General features: G+C 35.8%; 1 protein-coding gene across 1 annotated transcript; it reads right to left on the reverse strand.

Moving 5' to 3' along the window:
• Positions 1 to 21,140, reverse strand: LOC118752893 (ethanolamine kinase-like; the record flags this gene model as incomplete). The annotated part of the gene is given in 4 exon segments (XM_036487743.1): positions 1 to 427; positions 1,118 to 1,567; positions 2,847 to 3,526; positions 20,473 to 21,140. Coding segments are annotated over 4 exon segments (1,566 nt in total). The 3' UTR covers positions 1 to 327.
• Positions 21,141 to 21,149: the final 9 nt, after the last annotated feature.

Consider the following 21,149-nt stretch of genomic DNA (forward strand, 5'->3'; position numbering starts at 1 on the left):
TTTGGATTGTATTTTAGATTTATAATTTATATTACATAAAAAATCGTTTTCTAAATTATTAATGCTTCCGGAATGATTTTTGCTAATTTAAGAGTGTATCTTAAAAGACACTACTTTGACACTAGTGCATTCAAAACGCCCTCTCGCTTCATATTGCTAGAAGGAGCTTTTTTATTTTTATATTTGCATTCATATTCGGATATTTGAGCACACGATGCTTACATCGCAGACAGGCAACCAGTCGGGCGGATGAGTTAAACTTTCACGCTTTCTGGCTGAAAGGTGCGATGCGAGCGAACGGCCAGCTGAGGCGTTTTAGAGATGAACTTAACTCGTCACAGCAGCTGTGTCCTCTTCTACAGGCATAGTGTCCAACGCCAATATGACCTTGCGCTTTTGATACTCCTCATAGCGTACGTGAGCATAACTGTAATATTTTTTGGATTGGAAGAAATATGAAAATTTTTGAAATTAGATATCAAAGTGTAGTGATTTCTGTTGCAAATTAAATACTTAGAGCATTCCCTTAAAGAAAGCGAAAAACTAGAAAATCATACATTAGCGTACGTTGTTCTAAAAAAACAAAATGGATTTATAAAATTTATTATATGTATGTATGTATGTATTTTAAACCTTCCGCCAAAATTTTCGGAAAAATATTTAGATTTAGAAAATTTTAAGCTGAGCTAATTTATTTATAAAAGAACACTCGATTTTTGTTGGTATTTTCAGTTCACGTAAATCTCAGTACTTTTCCAAAGAAATGTAAAATATAATAAATTTCATAATTCCGGCATAAAACCGCAACTTTTTGGGTGAGGCACCCTAATGTACATATGTTTCATACAGACTTGTAAACATGGGTTTATAATGACAGCTTGGAGGTGAGAGTGCTGGGACGAGGTTGAACTTCGAAAACGTTTTGTGTATTTCATTACGAGCGTCGAACTTCAAATCAAGCTGCTATTGTAAGCATACGAAAATTTCATAAATAGCGCTCTCAACTTCAAACTGGTATTGTAAACCCCTCGCACTGTTTTCTAGACTTTTATGCATTTTTTTATTTTCAGTTTAAGAGAATACTCCTTGAATATTTTTGTAGGCTTGTAATACTTACTCGACGTAATCAAAATCAATATTGGAATGTTCCGCTTGTATTAGCGACCAAACGGTCCAAAGCATGTGTGCGGCCAGCGCGAAATGGTTCACCTGCAAGTACAGGCGTTCCACTTCGTCATCGGTGATGTGTGAGCGTTGCAGATATTCCTGCAGGTAAACATGCAGCCAGGCAAGCTGAAAATCACGCTGCGGATAGCGTGAGAAGTCCACTTCATCGACTCCGGCGAATTCACAGAAATGATTTCCAATATCGAATGCCTGAAAGTTGTAATCGGCATACTCGTAGTCAATGAAATTGACGCACTGCTCCGATTCCAAGTACACAATATTGCCCAGCAACAGATCGTTGTGAGCGAATACCACTGGGCTGTTCAGGCGCTCGAGGTGCCTGTATAGCGCGTTGAACTCATCGCGCAAACGTTTTATTGGCAAGAAAGTTTCCTCAACTCTGTAATAGGGGTTTCATGTGAGTGATTGCAAAAGGAAATATTTGCGCAACACACAGAAGAGAGAAAAAAAATCAGAAAGAAAGCGTTCAATTTATTAGGCACTAACAACATTTTAAAATTATACTTTTATGTGGGTGAATGTATTTGTGTGTTAAACTAAAATGCTATATGTATATGTACATACATATGGTATATTTTAAATGAATTTTAATGCAACTACATATGTATATATGATTAAGATATATATGTACATAGCTATAGCTATAATTATAAGAAATTTGTGAATTTATTTTTAAAATTATCTTACGGATATATGGTAAGTAAAATGCAACAAAGAATGCTACTTAAAATACTGTTTTTGTTTTAAATTCAATAAAAGAAAATAAGTTGAAAACATTACTAGTTTCATATGGAATCGAAAATCGAATAGTTCGAATAAGTAGACGATCATCGATCGACCGAACGAGTGAGTGAGCGTGCGGGTGTAGGCAAGCGAGCGCAGCAGACAAACGACACATCGACGTAGAGCGACGAGCGAAGTTTTGTGAGTACGCAGGTCCACAGCACACCTACGCATGCAGCTTCCGGCACCTGGCACCTAGTGGGCTCAACGTGTTGGAACGCGCAGTCCCACGAAAGTATGTATGTACGTACGAACGAACGAACGAACGAGCGAGCGAGCGAGTAAAAAATGCAAGAGAAACCGCACGACGGCCGACGATTAGGATTTCTTGCTACTTAGCCAACCAAAAGGACATCGGACCATTTTGGCATGGTTTCGAATAACGAAGTCACAGAGAGATCACAAGGCAGCGGAGGTCACATGAGCGAGATATCGCGCATCTGTATGAGCACGTACACGAATGCAAGTACCTACTTATTGACGAGAGCACACGAAGCGTTACCACTCCGCACACCATCGTCCCAAGCGACGAAATTGCCATCGATGTAGCACTCATCAATACGCAATATCCCGCTGGATCTCTCACCGTAACACTTCCGTATGTCCGCCCAAAATCTTCGTCCGTATTGTCCACTTTTGCCACCACAGACGTCCCAGCCGTAGCCGCCGTATCTGCAGTCGCAGCCTAAACGACCTTAGACATTTACCGTCGCCGTCGCCGCCGCCATTGTCGTCGCGTCGCCATCGCCATCGCCATCGCCGCCCCCATCCAAGTCCTTCATTGATTTCTAAACATTCTTGGGGTTGGGATGGCCTACAAAATAATGAGTTGGCATGTGACGAAATAAATTTCGTATTTCGACGGTTGAAATTACCTTTTTTGTTTATCAGCATCACTAAAACGTTCAGGTACCAAATCAAAGAAGCTCTGCACTTTACGCCACAACATTGGTACAAGGGGTTTACCAGCACCAGCACCAGCACCTTCACCACCACCACCACCAGCTGTCGCCACTTCTTTGACCTTCACACGGCGATGCATCTCCGCCATGCGTGTTGCCACTAAACGCCAAACATTTGGCTCCAATACACTCGTCGGCTTCAATGTTACACCAGGTACAAAATCGTAAACCAGTCCATTTTTGAATGTTGCGAAAAGTGTAGGGGCAAAACCGTACGTGTGCAACAGCTGTATGTTGCGTGTCTCGGCTTTACGATCGATCAGCAGGTCCGTTTTATTACCATAGACACGCACCAGTGCTACGTTGCTATAGTTTTCATCTTTTGTATTGATATTAGTTGCCTGTGGGGGGCTAGCTGTTTCGCCAGCACTTGACGTGGTCACCTCTGAATCCAGCGTGTCCGTATCGCTGATATTGCCCGAGTCGTTGTTGTCATCGACCAGCGTCGATGTTGGTGCAGTCGGGGAAGTGGGTGTATTATTGTTGCCATTTGAGCTGCCGTTTTCAATATCATTGCCATTATTGTTTGTTGTGGATAGTGGAGGATTGTAGAAACAGCCGACAAGCTTATTTGTGATGCCATCGGTAAATTTCTAGAATTAAAAAAAGAGAGAAGAAAACAAAAATTGCTCGTCATTATAAATTATTATGCGTGATATTGCCTTAATATCGCTAACTATTCCGTGTATATCATTCAATTGAGCGCTTAATAGGCGCGTGCTATAATAGGTGCGTTCGTTTAAAATCTCCAACAGAAACCAACCAACTGCCAAATTCCGGCGAAATGTCATCTGTTCGCTCACAAGAGAGAAATATCCAAAATAGTACGCGAACAGAAAATTTGCAGAAACTTGCAAGTTAGACGAACAGCTGATATAATTTTTGTTTACATTCAAAAGTGTAAAATTTTAAATGTACGAAAAGTCATCGCAAAGTGTTATACTGACACAGTTTATTGATTAAACAAATAACTACTTATTTCTTACAAGTTTAATTAGTCGCATTTTGTAATTTTTATCTTCCAAACCATCAAATTCAATTTTGTGATTTGCGTAAATGCCAACCAGCTGTTTTTGATCAGCTGTTTCCCTGTTGGCAAATTGCTGTTGGCAAAAATTTTTCCAACAGAAACTAACAGCTTCCCCTCAAAATGAAATGTCACTTTGCTCTCTCAATTTCCCCTACTTTGCAAGTTTTTTGCGTACGCGAACGCAAAAACCTGTAAGTTTTGGTTAAACTTGAACAATTAACAGCTACGCGAACGCACCTAATGTCACCCCAACAGTGTCGCCGCAGTTGGATGCAACATTAGGAAGGGAATGAGTTTCCCGTGTCACAGAGCACTTAAACTCGATAGCACTGCATTGCATTCAACTTTTATTATATCCGCTGAGCTGTGCTTGCTTGTGGGTATACTATTTGCGAGCAACCAACAAGTGGAAAATAGCGAAAATAGGATTATTACTACGACCTTGTGCTCTTGAAAAGCTTTGACTTTAGCTTCCGTGCTGCCTGATTGACACTTTCCCTATCGTAGCTGGTGTCAACCCCATAGGGATATCTTTTAATTCAATCTCTCTCAATTTATCTTAACTGAATCACAAACAAATCACAACAAATTAAATTTTGCCAATTAAATCACTTTATCACGCTATCAACTCACAAATAAACAAACTTGGTGGAATTTTTCAACGTGGATAATTCAATTTTGGTACCGCAAAGTGTGACTATTTCTTTCTATTGCTTAGTTCGTTGCTGCGAATTTAAAACAATTGAGCTCTTGATGATCATAACCACTTCGTCAGGGCGATAAACAAAGCGTTTTTGTAATTTATTTCAGCTCTTTATGGCCATGAGTCAATTGTATTAAACAGTTTATGTTAGCTTAAAATTAATATTAAGGAAGTCACAAAAAATAATAGTAAAATAAAGTAATTGACAGAGGTCCTCTCTAATAAATGTTGTTTTATTCAGCGACGATCAGACAGAGCGTTCTCTTTGCGTTCTTATAAACAAGTTTTTTTTAATTTTTAGATTTTATTGTTAAAAAAATACTTTTTAATTTCATTTAATATTTAGAATTTTTTTCCTTTACCAGCCTTAGATTACTTTTTTTTAATTTCTAGATTTTGTTTTTAAAAAGAAAAATATTTTTATTTATTTAATTTTCTTGTAATTTTTAGATGTTATTGTTAAAAAAGAAAATTATTTTTTTTAATTTTTAGAAACTTATTTTATTTATTTTTTTCATTTATATAATTTTTTCCTTTCTAATTTAATTAGCTGTTAATTTTTAGTTTTTATGTTTAAAAAAATATTTGTTTTTTATTTAATTTCAGTTTTAGAAAACTTATTGCTAAAAGCAATAGAAAACTTATTGCGAAAAAAATAACGCTAAGATCGCCTCGTTATCAATCTTTCGAAAGACCGAGAAGAGCTTTCAACACATGTATGTAGTTGACAGAATTGACAATTGGCTTACGAAAGACCGTGGTGAGTTGAAAGACAGGTGCCATAATTGCCCTGCAAGTCCGAGATCCCACATTTTACTCACAAAGAACGTTGTGAATACTCTCTTTAGATGTATTCAAATTAATAACCACCAAAACATACACTTTGACCCTGTGCGACACGCCTTGCCCGACTTCAATCGGGACCAAAATTTATATGTGATATCTTCGGCAATTATAGCATCAATTTTGGATATTAGACGAAAAAAAATGGATTTATTTTTTTGAGTCCCCGTATTTATATGTGATATCTTCGCATCAACGTAGGTTGAGGTTAAGGAAATCTGATGTAGCCAACTGACGCGAATTGGAAATGCCAAGTAAAGCCAAGTCTTTCTCCACCTGGCCTTTCCAGCGCAGAGCAGGCCTTTCTCTGTATTTTAATTCGATGCAATTCTATATTTAATCTAAGGAAGTGCAAGTTTCAAACGCGATTTTTTAGCCGGTTGAAACTTGCCCTTCACTTGGCTAAAATTGTATGGGCTATAAAACTGCATACCCAAAAATGTTCTAATGCTTTAGATTAAAAAGTTGAAAATTTGTTGAGTTTTCCTAAATTTTGTATAAAGTTTGAAACAGTGATTTACATACGTAGATGTATGCTTTTGGGTAAAGCTTGGACGATATGTTTATAGAAAAATAACAAAAAAATTTAGCTCGAAAAGTATTACGAATATTATAAAAAATCCGCATGTGGTAATTTGTTTGAGTCACTGTATGTATGTACCTTGTATTGCAACGTTTAGTATAACTGCAAGTGCATATAACGAAGTACTTTAGAATATGTATATATGAAACTGATAATTAACACCCGAATAACAATAAAGGTACTCATTACATACAAACAACCTTGGTAGTACAGCAATAAACTGTTTACGATAAAGTAATATTTGCGAATAATGTTAATAAAATGGTAAGTATGTACACACTTTAATAATGAGAAACAAACCAAGTATTATATACTAAACGCTATGCAAGTTTAGACAATAAACATAAAAGAAAATGAACAAATGCTGGGGAAAAATGGCAAAAAAATGCAAATAACTCAGAATTGACTAAAAAAAAAAACGGAGTAATTCAACCTAATAGCAGTTTGCATGCTGAATAGAAAATAATAACATTTGCAACAATGTATGTACATTGTATGTATAAAATGAGTTGTTACTTCCATATACATATACCCTATTTAAATTTATATGTATACTACACATTCACAGTGGGCAGTTAACCACTGACAATGCTATGGATTTTCTACATATTCACAGTACATATTTAGTTAATAAGATTTTAAACTTTGCTTGCTCTCATAATGATCAGCATTCAAAGTAGCGATACTCGATTTTGTGTAATCGGGAATTTTCGCAGTTTTTTTTTGTATATAATTTTTTGAGGCATCTAAACCTTGACCGATCAATGTATTGAACGGTATTGAATAAAATGCGAACGTTAAAATAAAATACGAACATTCATTACACATCGTCGCCCGTATGCCAGAAACATAAATGTGTAAAAATTAAAATTTTGGCAAATTAAGTTTGAAAGTTTTTTCACAATACTTAACTCTAGATTTATACAATTGAAATTGTAAAATATGTGGTTTTCGTGTACACAGGTTATTCTGGCTTTTGGTATAACATAGAACATCCAAAGGTTAATAAACTCAACAACTCAAAACTGATAAATTTCCACATTCATGCTTCTGGCATAAAGGTGACGATATGTGGAAGAAAATCCTCAACACCGTCAAAAAAAAAAAAGAATCAACGGTATTCTGTAGAGAATTCACCTTATGGTACTAAAATTGAAGGGGCATACTCAAAAAATGCTTTTTTTAAATCGTGATTTTTGATGAACTTTTTTGAAAACGAGTAACGCAGATGTACTTATTATGCTTAAGAAGCTGCCTGAAAAGAATTAAAGGGTGTGCCCCAATTTTTAAATGAATTTTATTTTTGTGAAAAATCAAAGGTTACCTAAATAAATATCGTCGTTTAAAGTATAAAACGGCGTTTCGTCCTTCTGCAAAACCGCAAACTTGACATTTGTGCCAAAAATAAAATTTGCTCACCGGAAGCTCCGGCTTGAAGCCTTATCCATACGCACGAAAATATCGATTTACGTATAAAACTAGCTTTAAATGGGATTTTTGTACTTTAAACGATGATACGTAGACAAGCTCTTACTGAATGCGGTAGACCAGTCGTTCCCAACCTTTTTCAACTGGCGACACCACCTTTCTTATCGTGACACCTCTACGGTGCTTTTGGCCTTCTATTATAAAATTTGGTGACGATGGGATAAGATTTACTGACCGCGCCCAGCCGGAAAAGTATGAAAGTACGTGAAATATAAGAAAAATATATTGTTTAATTCCCAATCGCATAAAAGGAAACTTTTCCAATTAGTTTACTATACGGTAGTATAATACCTGACTTCCATTGAAATTTCCTATATAGAAAGCTATCAAAGTCCAAAAGAAGTTGAAAATTCCGAAAGTTCCAGAAATAATATTTGGCAAACAATTTCAAAAGCTTTTTGGCTGCCATTCACCTGGGAGTGGCCAGAAGTGAATCTTGTACATACGGTTCAAATCGCAGCTCATAACGTCCTCTGGGAAGCGAACAACCATCTGTTTGGGAGCGAGCTAAAGTGAGAAGGCGTAAAACTTGGCGTGCGCTGGGTTTGGGAGACCCCCTTTTTTTGATGACGTCCACGGTTAACGTATAGAGGACTATAATTTGCACCAGGAATATCCGGACCCTTAATGGGAAAGGCGCCTCTGCCCGGCTGGTTGGTGTCCTCGGGAAGACAAAGGCTGAAATGCGATGGACGGGGCAAGGGAAGGTAAGCGTGTAACCTTGCGACGTCTACTACATTTGCCAGCGTTGGATTTGTGGTGGGAGAAAGACTTAGTCGCAGAGTACTAGCGTTCACAATCCGCATCAAAGCGATATTCTTCAACATCTCGTCCATCTGCACCCATGCCCGACGGAAGAGAAGGACGAGGCGTCCAAGGATCTCTTATATGAGCACTTTGAGCGTACATATGAGCGCTGCTCCCGACACGATATCAAAATCGTGATTGGCAATTTCAATGCCAAGGTGGGCAAGGAAGGGATATTTGGCGCCACTGTCGGAAAACTCAGCCACCACGACGAAACGTCCGATAACGGACTGAGGCTGATCGACTTTGCCGGGGCCCGAAACTTGGTATTATTGAGTTCAAGGTTGCAGCTTAAAAATATCCATCAAGCTACATGGCTGTCTCCGGATCAAAAAACAAGAAACCAAATCGACCACGTTGTGAAAGCAGGAAGGCATGCTTCAAGCGTTTTAGACGGCCCAAACATCGACTCGGACCACTATTTTGTTGCAGCCAAGATACGCACCCGCCTCTGTGCAACAAAAACTGTGCGCCCAACAATGCAAGGAAAGCTTAACGTCGAAAAGCTGCAATCAAAACAGACGGCCAATTTATTCGCCACTCGACCCTCATATCTGCTCTCTGAGAGCACTCTTCAACAATCCGACATACGCGACCAACGGAACCACATTTCCCACTCGTTAAGTACCGCCGTCGAAGAAGTAGTCGGATTTCAGCGAGCCCGAAGGAACAATTGGTACGATGAGGAATGTCAAGAAGCCGCAGAGAAAAAAGACGCCGCCTATAGGGCCACGCTGCGATCGGGCGCCGCAATAAGAAGAGAGAGGCCGAAATACGTGAGTGCGAAGAGCTTGAGATGCTGGCCGAAAGAAAAACCGCTCGAAAATTTTATCTGAGAGTTAGACGACTTAAGAAAGGTTTCAAGACCAGGGCGAACTCCTGTAAGAAGAACCATGATGACCTAGTGACCGATGTCCAGAACGTACGTAAATTATGGAGGGAACTCTTTGCCACCCTATTGAATGGCAACAGCACTGAAAGTAGTGGAGCAGACGAACCCGAGCCCCCAGACGAATAGCGATTACGCGGCTGAAAAACAACAAAGCTGCTGGAACTGACGGCCTGCCAGACGAGCTATACAAGTATACGGCAGCGGAGAGCTGATAAGGTGCATGGATCTACTCTTATGCAGAATATGGTCAGATGAACGCATGCCCGACGACTGGAATTTAAGTGTGCTCTGCCCAGATACAAAGTCATATCGAGTGTATTGTGTGAAAGACTGAAGCCCACCATCAACGAACTGATTGGGCGTTATAAGTGTGGCTTTAGACCTGGCAAATCCACCATAGACCAGGCATTCACAATACGCCGAATTTTGGGAAAGACCCGCGAAAATAGGATCGACACACGCCATCTATTTGTCGATTTCAAAGCCGCTTTCGGCAGCACGAAGTGAAGTTGTCTTTATGCTACGATGTCTGAATTTGGTATCCCTGCGAAACTGATACGGCTGTGTCTACTCCGTCACTGGGAAAAACCTCTCCGAGCCGTTTGATAGCAAACGAGGTTTCAGACAAGGTGGCTCCCTATAATATGAGTAAACACACACATACATACATATTTATTAGGGCGGGTACATTTTTTATTTATTTTTGTTTTGACTATGCGCATATAGCATAGGAGGATTCTACGAGTAATTCTAAGCAAATTTGCTAAAGAAACCATAGGTCTAAAATCAATTTAAAGTTTGCCAAATTGCAAAAGTTAAATTGTGCGAATTTGTCCGACAAATTATTTGTAGGAGAACGTTTGATAAGACTTCAACTTTCTATAACTATTATTACTCTTTTGCACTTTTTGCTACTTTTCGATATATTTATGTTTAAAGCGGGCCATATACGAGTTTTTTCCAGTGCTTTTTGAGACTTTTTTATATTATCCAATATAAAGATGTACATATACATATGTATGTAAAGTTGTAAGGTTGAATATGGTTTATTCGTTAGCAAATATAATGGATAAATAGAAAAAATTAAAAGGACATGTGGTTAATTAAAAATAAATGCCGTAAGAAGTACTTGTTAAGCTTCTACAGAAGACCACGGCGAAATTCGAAACTTTGATTCGAAACTCATCAGCTGCGATCGCGAAAGACCCAAAATACCGTTTTTTAATCAAGTTTACTGATTTCTTTATTTTTTCGCCATATTTGATCCGCCATTTTGAATTTTTGAAATTTTACTTCAGATTCGTAATCAGCGACCTCGAAAACATATAGAAACAAAGTGGTGTCAAATTGTTTCAAAACGTCTTTGATAAATAGTTTTGTACAACTAAATTTCGATCTCAGACCACTGAGCGCCGTTCGGAGCCGGCTCAAAATTGTAGGTCCTTCCAATTGTGTAACAACATCAAGGCGCACGCCACAAATCGAAGGAGAAGCTCGGCCAAAGAGTTAGCAAAATGTAAGCGCCAAAATAATAATGTGGTTGTTCACACTTGCCTGGTCATCAGGTTATCTGGTTAAAAATTATTCTTCTGTAGTGTATTTTATTATTGTAAACTGAATAAAAAATATAACCACATAACCTGATAACCTGATAACCAGGCAAGCGTGAATAACCACAATATTGTTATTATTATAATGGGGTTGTTCACACTAGCCTTGTTATCAGGTTATCTGGTTAAAAATTATTATTGTGTAGTATATTTTATTATTGTAAACTGAATAAAAAATATAACCACATAACCTGATAACCAGGCAAGCGTGAGCAACTTCAATGTAAACGAATTTTCAGTAAATAGCATTCCACTTTTGTTTTGCACAATACTGCATTTAAGTATACGACCGTGCCTATAGAGATAAATTCCGATGGCGCAATAGCCAGCTATCTATTTTTACCATACCCTATTGCGATGACTGAAAATAGCAACAAGAAATTTGTCAATGAAGAACGAATGAAAATAAACCAAGAGGAATTGGCGCCAAAGTAAATTCTTGTTAAATAATTCGTAAATGAGAAGAGAAAGTGTGTAAGTACATATGTAAGAAGAAAAATGACGAAATAGTTACGAAAAAATGTCTAGTGATTAATTGTTTATCTTGCCATACATGCATACATACATACATACTCGTAACGTGGCCAACAAAAACACAATTGTGCACATAAGCACATGCCAAAATAATACTCATAGTACATACTGTGTGTATATGCATACATACATATGAACATAGTAAACAAAAACAAAATAGAAGCAAAAAATAACAATAAAAACAAAAATAAACGCCTGCGATAAGTTTGCGGATCCACAGACAAACGCCACAAATCAACGAAAAGGTGAACTTTTCGGAACACCATATAGCATACCCTATTATGATGTAGCCAGTGTGCCGAAAAAAAAATTAACCAGTGACGGATTTTCGTTGATCAGCTGTCCCAGTCCAAAGATCACATAGTATGTATGTATATAAACACGAATACGTAAAGTAAATGGGACTTGCGAAAAAATAAAGAAATTACAATATAAAAAGAAAAAACAGCAGCTTTTGGATTCATTAGCATTGTAGTATGTATGTATGTACTATATAACAAACAGGTGCTAAGAGACGCGAATTGGCAAAGTCTGAAAGCAATGATTTGCATGGAGTCATATGATAAACTCACACTAAACAAACCAGCAATTTTTTCATTTTGGTTTTTGTAGTATTTTTTAGTTTGACTCGAGTTAATGAATAGCAGAACCGGTACATGAAAACACAGAAACACTTTTGCATGCGCTGTTGCACATACTTATGGGTCATTCCATACAATATTTAAACCTCAATATTTTTTTGGGGTTGAAATATATATTTTTACATTCTTTATCGAAAATCTCGAAAAAAATTCCAGAAATTTTGAACTCACGGAGAAGTATATTTTTTCAATTGTTTGCAGTTAATAAAATCAGTTTAGGTATCAAAATGTGTGTAATTACCTCGGCTTTCCATGAGAGTGTGAGATAGATTAAAATAAAAAAAAATTGCATTTTTTATTTATTTTTATTAACTGTACCATGTTCAATTTTTTATTTTTTTTATTAACTATACCATGTTCAATTTTTATTTTTTTCAACCTGAATAGTTTTCAAACTTTATAGAGTACGCTGTAAAACTTCGAGAATGGAAACACCCAAACTGTAGAAGTTACGAGTTTTTTCATATCTGACCTTTTCAGGTGTATCTAAAAGTTTATTTTGCCTTAAGACGTTTTTTATACCTTCGAAAGAGGAAGAAATAGTCGACTTTACTCTCCCATCAAACAGTACTTTTTTTATATATATTAATATAATATAATAATCTGAAAGTGCTAAAGCTCGACTATGGGGAAGGCAGTTTAATGATTCGAAGGCAGTCTTTCAATTTTCCAATTCTTCTAGCTTTCCCAAAAGTGTATCGTATTCTCTTCTTTTTGTAATAATGGCTGTCGTTTCAAGCATGATAAAAAAATAGGAAGGTAGAACCGCTGAGAGGAATTTTTCAAATTCTTGACTTTTGCAAGCAATTTAATTTTAAAATTTTACACACAAACTCACACACACATTCTCATTTTCAATCTCAAACAACAACAACTTTGAACAAATCCTTTTTTTTACTCTCAATTTTATACGATTTTAAAATGTTGGCAAACTTCAAAAAAAAATCATGGCCGACGCATTGAGAGAACGGTTCTACCTTGCTATGCTTTTCTCATGGTTTCAAGTACTACAGTATAGTATCCGGCTTTAACCAAGGTTTATGGTCATGAACAGAGGTGGGCACTACCACAAACAAGCGTGAGCTAAAAGTGAGCATGTGTTAGTGTACCTAATTCATTTTGCATGCTGTCGTGTTCTCATCGATGCGCTCTCGCTTGTATACGTACACGCAACGCTTACGCTCTTTTAGCACCTGCTAACTCTCTGCCCATGCCTGGTCATGAACAATCTTATTCGCAAATTCATCCTTTTCTCGCGTCACAAATTCAAAAACTCCCGCTGTTGGTCAAGAAGTTGAGGAAGTATTCTCAGTATAAGCGAGGGTTGCTATTTATATGTCTGGCCATAAACACTTCTACTATTGAAAGGGCGATCTGACGTTTGCATCGGAAAGTTTGAGATATTTTACCATAAACGCACTCAGAACCTTTTGATTGGGCCAAGCGTCATAGCTACACAATTTTGTTAAAAAAATATTAAATTACTGCCTTTGATATTAAAAATAGTAAATGCAAAGGGATTTTTTATAAATTTAATTATAATTTCTTAACAAAAAAAGGTTTGACTGTAAATTTAAGAAGACTTTTCTATGAAAATTAAGTCTCGTGTAATATATGAAATACAAAGGTTTCTTCTTAATTTAAGAAAAAATATAGTGAGGATAAGATGACATTTTTGGGTAAGGTAATTAAGCGGGGTTTACTGTACTTTTTAATAAAATGAATAAGGATTTCATATAAAAACTTAAAAAAATCGGTAAGGAGCTATTGGTCGTTTTATTATTATTATTTTTTTTTTTGGTATAATACAAGTACAAACACCGGACAGCCCCACAATAATTGAAATAATTCTTTAGACAATGAAGATAAATTTAATAAATCATCAGCAAGACATTATAATTTAAATTATGACTTTAGCAAAATGCAATAAATGGCATTCAATCAGACAGATTTCGCTAATCACCTTATCACAAGCTACGTCAGCGACGAAGCATTGAGTATGTTTACTTAGTAACTATATTGTAAAACTTTTGAAGATAATTAATCTAATGTAAACCACTTCAAGTATGCGATAAAATCTACACGTCAATGTGTTATACTTTGCTAAAACAAATATGTGATAAGTGATTAAAAAATAGTTATTTAGAACTTTTTTAACTAGGTGTACACATTCACCTTAATATGTGGCAAAAGGAATACTTAAGTATTATTAAAATATTTTACTACACACAATTTAGATTGTGCAAAAATTTGTTTTTATAGATTACATATTCTATAGAAACTTGCAGGAGAGTAACGAACGATTCTCTATGAAGTACAGACATTTGAAAAAACTTGCAAGCTTGAAGTACATGCAGCTAATCGAAATTTTCTTTACATTCCAAAGCATAAACTAAAAAAATATGTATGTACAAAAGGATTAAAAATTAAATGCTTTCCTAAATCAATTTGCTAAGCAAACGTGAGAAAATTAATAATTTGCAACTTCTTCTGTAATTCAATATCACTTTGCGCTCGCAATTTTCTCCTACTTTGCAAGCTTTTTTGTATAAGAACGCCAAAATATGGGCCCGAATCATGGCCGCCGTGATCGAACGAAACTCGATTCGAATCGAGTGAAATAAAATGACTTTAATTGAAAAGGCGAGCTTGCTACCGAGTGCCCTGATAATTTGTGATAACTATCAGATTTTTGAACAAACCAAAATTTTTTCTTTCGTTGACATTAACGTGTTCAAAACATAACCTTAAAAAATATTTTAATGCAAAAATAATACGAATTAACTAATTTTTTTAAACTTAAATTTCTTTAATATAAATTTTTATTTTAAACCATCTTCTTAAAGCACCCTTTAATTAAGTTTTTATGTCGTATAAATTGTTGAATAAAATTTTTTATAGCGCACCCATAATTAATGCACTTATCTTAATCAGTCCTTATGAGATTACAAAGCGATTATAGATAAAACTTTTTATGGACAATAACATCAAATAATTTAAAAGTGTGGCGTCATTTGGTTGGCATTAAAAAACTTCAAACATTCCTTAACCAATATTAAAAAAAAAATTATAACTGTGACAATTTTTTGCGCATTCACGCGCTTGCAATTAACAATTTTGGCATATCGTACTTATCCATAAAACATCCATTATTGACATTTTTTATCGCGACTGAAATTTTCGGTGTTCTAGCCACCAGATAGCGGCCGTCTATCTTCTTAAAAGTTCTGTGGTATCGACAATCAAAATAATCTAAAATATCGGAATACATATGTATGTATGTACCTGTATGTATACTAGTAAAGCAATGATTACTTTTAAAAGCGAATGAAAAGCTGATGTGGCTCTTACTCGGAGCACAGCAACTCAAAGCATCCCTGCAGTGAAAAATTATAATTGTTAAAACTAACCAACTTATAGTTAGCTTTTTGGCGAGATTTCGATTAATACCTCACTTTTAATTAGCTATGACAAAACCAACTTAAAGTGAATTGTAAAGTCGTGCAGGAGTCATGCAGACGCAATCGGGAGTTGGTTTTCTTTAGAAGTTTCTATTAAATATCCTCATACAAAAATTACTTTCAATACACTTTTTTTTCTGAACTTCGCAGATTCTTTTTCATATTCAGGACAAATAAAAGGAAGATCGAAATTTTATGCTATCATTTTGAAGTTATGTCTGACGGTGTTCGAATATGGGGCCACCCAGAGCAGAATATGTAAACAAATATGAAATGTAATAAAATAAAGTAAATAAATAAGTAAATAAAAAAGTAAAAAAACAAAAAAATATTTTGTTTTTCTTATTGATATTTTATGTCCAAAAGTAGTTAGTTACAAGTTAGTTGACATGTAATGCAGAGGTATCCAGGTCTGACTTTTTTGCGGCCATCGCCCCACAAAAGTAGTTAGCTTTTTTCGAACAAAATACACAGTTAATAGTTAGCACTAGTGTTCGCGTAAACAGACTAAAGTTAGGTATAAGCTAACGTCATTCCCTGCAGGGATGCCATACTTCACAGCAGCAGCGGTCATCAACCAGATCATTAGCGTACTGTTGCGCGGCAAACTATTTTCATTGTACGCTGAGTGTGCCTCTTTCATTCACGTTTTTGATAACATTTAAGGTCAGCATGTATTAAGATTTCTAATAATTATGACGCCCAAACTATAAACAAATTTTTCGATCTCTGTTTTTAAAGCTTACGTTCAACCCGCAGGCAAGTTCAGTGCTTAATAATGGGTTCTTATCGCCAGACTAATTTCATGATTATCTAGAAAGATCAGCTTTTAGCTGAGCTGCAGCAATAAAGTGTTTATGCTCTTAGGATAGTATTTATGTAAATAGATCACCGTTGCCAAAGATCTTTTAAATATGTACTCGTATAGCATATGTTTATTAGAAATTAGAATGATTTTCCATAGATGCACCCCTACGACAAATTTAAAGTTATATCTCAAAAAGTACGAGCATTTTTATGGCAATGCTAAAATAAGTTTGCCAGTTTTAAAAAAAGTTTTTAGTTTTCTGGTAAAATTCCAAAAAGGCCATTCCGACTTTTTTTGAAGATGATAAATAGTAGTGTTGCCAGAAAAAAATTTGCCCCATATAAAATACATGGAAAACAACTTTGAGAGCTTTGAGCGACCTCTTAATATTTTTTGATTTCAAAATACAAAAATTGAAGTATATTTTTTTCGGTATAGAAAAATCCTAGGGGGTGAGAGCATAAAAATTTCGACTTGACTTGTTTTGGACCACCCAGCGAGTTTTGCTTTACATAAAAATTTGTGCTCTTTTATTTTCATTTTAACTCACTTCAGTGTTGGTTCCTTTAATTCAAGTTGGGCATTCGGTTTTTGGAATTTGAATAAGTTCTCAGCAAAAACGTTTGCTTAAAAAAATACATATGTGTACATAGTGCTTGAAAATATCAATTTTTCCATTACCTTAAACCTTTGGGAGTGGGCAAAAATTATGTTTTTTAATTTAGGCAGAATTTAATATGCGCTATCTGGGAAGACAATATCTACATGTAATATTTATTCCGTTTGTTGGCACTATATCCAAACACAAACGCATCTTAAGAGTCTTAACAGTGAAACAATTTCTTATTTTCTATGTTGGCGAATAAAACTTCACACTTAAAATTACGACATTTATAACAAACATTTTATGAAGCAAATCCCTTCTTCGTTTAAAATAAAAATAAGCGAAATCGGCCCAATTTCATACAATCCTGCCTGACATGAAAATTTTCTCCACGATAAGGCTAGTAGCCATTTCTAACAGGTTTTGGGTCGCTTAGTCAAAAATGGAAACATATATACATATTTGAAATTTAAGAAAACAAGGCAAATAGCAAAATCGGCTAAAAACGGTTAATTTTTTTTCAGCAAAACGGCTAACAAATCGGCTGCCGGCTAGATCGAAATTTCTCCGGCTGTTTGCTATCGGAACCGGCTAAATCTAGCCGGAAAACGGCTCAAATGGCAACACTGGTTTGGAGGTGTCGACATGAAAGAATACACACACTCGACGCCTCTGGTCTTTGTGTTTCTCACCGTTAAATTATTGCTGGATATTTTTTACCCTCCCCTGATTCCCGAAATCCTTGGTCCGCCTCTGTTCTCGGCTATTAAGCTTGGCAAATGTGGTATTCATCATGGGCTGGAATTTTCACGCTTTTTACTATTAATTACAGGGTGTCGTTTTCAGAGAAAAAGTATGATAATCTTTTCAGAGCTTTTTAAATACATTTACAACGGTATATCACTTAAAGAAATCGTACATCAAACAAAAATGTTATAGAAAAAAAAAAAACTTTTTAATAAAATTTTTTTTTTTTAATTGTTATAATATATATATATATATTATGGTCTAACATAGAAATACCCTATCTCACAGCGACGCTGAAATGCAAAAAAGCTGTAACTAACAACAATTATTTATTGCATCCAACGATGTAGTGAATCAATCAAAGAGTGAATTTTGGATTTTTAGTTAGTTACGGCTTTTTGTATTTCAGCGACGATGTGAGATAAGGCCTTTCTATATTAAGGTAACGGTATGAATGTATGTATATTATACAGACAAAGTGGAAACTTAATTTTGTCATTGGTTGTATATGTACTAGGGTGGGTAAAAAAAAATTTAGTATTTTTTTGATCCGACACACGAAAACTAGTTCCTAGGTACTTCCAGAAAGTACTTACCAAGTCTGAGCTCTTAATATTAACGGGAAGATTATCCTCATCATAGTTTTCCATTTTCAGTTTAGTCTCATATAAAAATAGTCACATCTTATCACCAATAGATCGTTAAACCAGTTGCATCGTCAATATTTATAGGAAATTAAACGCTCTACAAAAATGGTCTCATATACTCTTTTCGTTAATCTAACCATTTAAAAGATAATCAAGGTCAAATATTGAAGTATTTTAAGGAAAATAACTTTTTGTTTCGAATTTCGTAACTTACTAAAAAATAACTATTGTCAAATGAGTTTCAATTATTTCTATAGCAAATTGACCGCTCTACAAAAAGGTCTCTTGAGGTTAATCGATCACTCTAACCATTTAGAAGATATTCGCAGTAGAATCCCAATGCCTACTGATTTTAATAGTTTTTCAATAAATATTTTCAATTTATCCATTCAATTTATGAATTTCGAGATATTTAAGAATATAACGTTGAATATTTAAGAATATTACGTTGATGAAAAAATAAACACATAAGATATGACCATTTTTATATGAGACTAAATTGAAAATGGAAAACTATGATGAGGATAATCTCCCCGTTAATATTAAGAGCTCAGATATGCTAAGTACTTTCTAGAGGTACCTAGGAACTAGTTTTCGTGTGTCGGATCAAAAAAAAAACTTGATTTTTTTGACCCACCCTAATATGTACATATGTATTTTCAACGTTCACGTGCTAATTTATGCATATTTTAATACAGTATATGTATGTACATCCATGCATAAATATATGTATATACATAATTCATTAATTACAGAAATGGGAATACAATAAACAGGCAAACAATATGAGAAATAATGCAGGAATACATTTTACACTGAAAAACTGCAAACAAACCAGAGCTAGCCATTATACACCGCTCCGTTTTTATAATACCATATAAAATAAATTTAATAATAGTTAATGCTAAATTTTTTATTTTTTATTTCTTTTTCTTTCAATGCAATAAGTACAAGCACAGCAGCCATTCTCGCCAAATTAAAAGGGTGCATGCAAGTATGTATATACATACGTACTTAAGTATCTGTAGTTTATCTGTTCGAGGGTCAGACTAGTAGCGCTCTTGATAGTCTTATCTGCTACATATTTTATTACCCTCTATTCCTTTGTGACCGGATACATAGATATGCGGCCTTATGTTTGCGGCCAGCCTGTAAATAGCTTCGGGGACGTTTTTAGATGAAATACTATATGAGGTAACTGCCTTAATTGCTGCTTAATTGTTTACGTATAAGCTTACTTTTAAAGAGATTCTCGTGTAGGCGAGTTCTACTGCTCATTGCGAAAATGTCTGCTTGAAATATGCCGCAATGGTCAGTTAACCTTGCTGCCCGTCTGACGTTCCGTTCCGGAAGTATATACCGACACCGACCCTGTTACCATTTCAGAGCCGATCCCACAACAGTCGGGTCTACCGGAACAGTCCAGATTTATATCTGGCCAAGGACTGTCACTCCAGCATCACACCCCAAACCTTTTTGGGGAGTTTGTATACTGTTACAACAACTGCAATAATTTAAGTTCCATACGTGAAAATGTTTGCGAAACCTTCGTTCCCAATTAAATTAGTGTGCTATATAATATCTACTATTTGTGCTTCTCGCTCCCATTGAGCTATGTCGAAAGGTTTTGTTATTGAATTCCCCTATGCATGTAAATCTAAATTCTAAAAGGAGAATTCTACTTAGTAAGGGTTATAGTCCCTTAGGGCGGCCGAAGGTCGCCTACGCTGAATTAACCTTTTCAATAGAAGCCTCCGGAGACTGGGGTCTTCGCCTTTGTCAGGCAACACGGAAAGGTTCAAGTCATCAACTCGAAACAAGCGAAAACGCAAGTAAAAATTTGTATTTTTGCCAATTTTTTTAAAGGCTCCCTAGGGACCTATAAGGGGTCTAGGCATTTGGGAGTTACACTTTTGAAAACGGCAGTTCAGGCCCTTCCTAAAATGGGGTGTGGGAGGTGCCACGCCCCCACGCCCCCATGCCCTCCGCATTCCACGCACACAACGATCGGAAGTAAATTAAAGGAAAGTTTCTCCAAAAAGATACCTGCCATGCACTTAAACTTTGTTTAGAAGTGACCCATCTATAAAATGGGTATAGCCTCATATGTGTAAATATTTGTTTATATTTAAATCACCTACCTTAAATTGCACATGACTGAGTTTCCAGTGTGGTCTTATAGTTTTGAGTATCTCTTTGGCACCGCTGATAACGTCTTCGCCAATGTGTATAGGTACAAAAACTGGAGTCACGATCGCTTCACTATTGCTGCCGCTTTGCTGTTGCTTGCAGTTCAATGCACCATTCAAAGCGCCATTTGAGCTATGCAATTTGTGACCAACACCGCTAGCATCAACAATACCGCGACCAACACTGACTGACGACGAACCATTGAGCGCTACTTTCGGACGTAAAACACTGCCAGTCGTTGCTGTGGTGTTCTCCTTGTAGCTATTTAATTTGGTTTCTGTGCCCATACTACTTTGTAGGCTTTGTGAACTATTAGAAATTTACTTGATTTGATTAACACGACAGCCGGGAAAATGTTTAATCTATGGGCAATAATGCGGGTTTATTTTGTAAACGCACTGGCCTATTAATATCAGGCAAATTTTAATCAATATTTTTGTTTCAGTCGCAATTTTTTTTTGCAATATACAGGGATTTTATTTATTTATTTATTTTCGTTTATTTATATTTTCTCCAGTTTTTCTCTTTTTCTTTTGTTTACTTGTTTACATTTCGCTTATTTTTTGTATGAACAGCTGCAATTTTTTACTTATCGTTGCAATTGGTCGGTGGGGAAGTGCTTTCTCCT

The sequence above is a fragment of the Rhagoletis pomonella genome, unplaced genomic scaffold (assembly GCF_013731165.1).
Source record: "Rhagoletis pomonella isolate Grant_MI unplaced genomic scaffold, Rhpom_1.0 Rhpom_scaffold_01937, whole genome shotgun sequence".
Taxonomy (NCBI): domain Eukaryota; kingdom Metazoa; phylum Arthropoda; class Insecta; order Diptera; family Tephritidae; genus Rhagoletis; species Rhagoletis pomonella.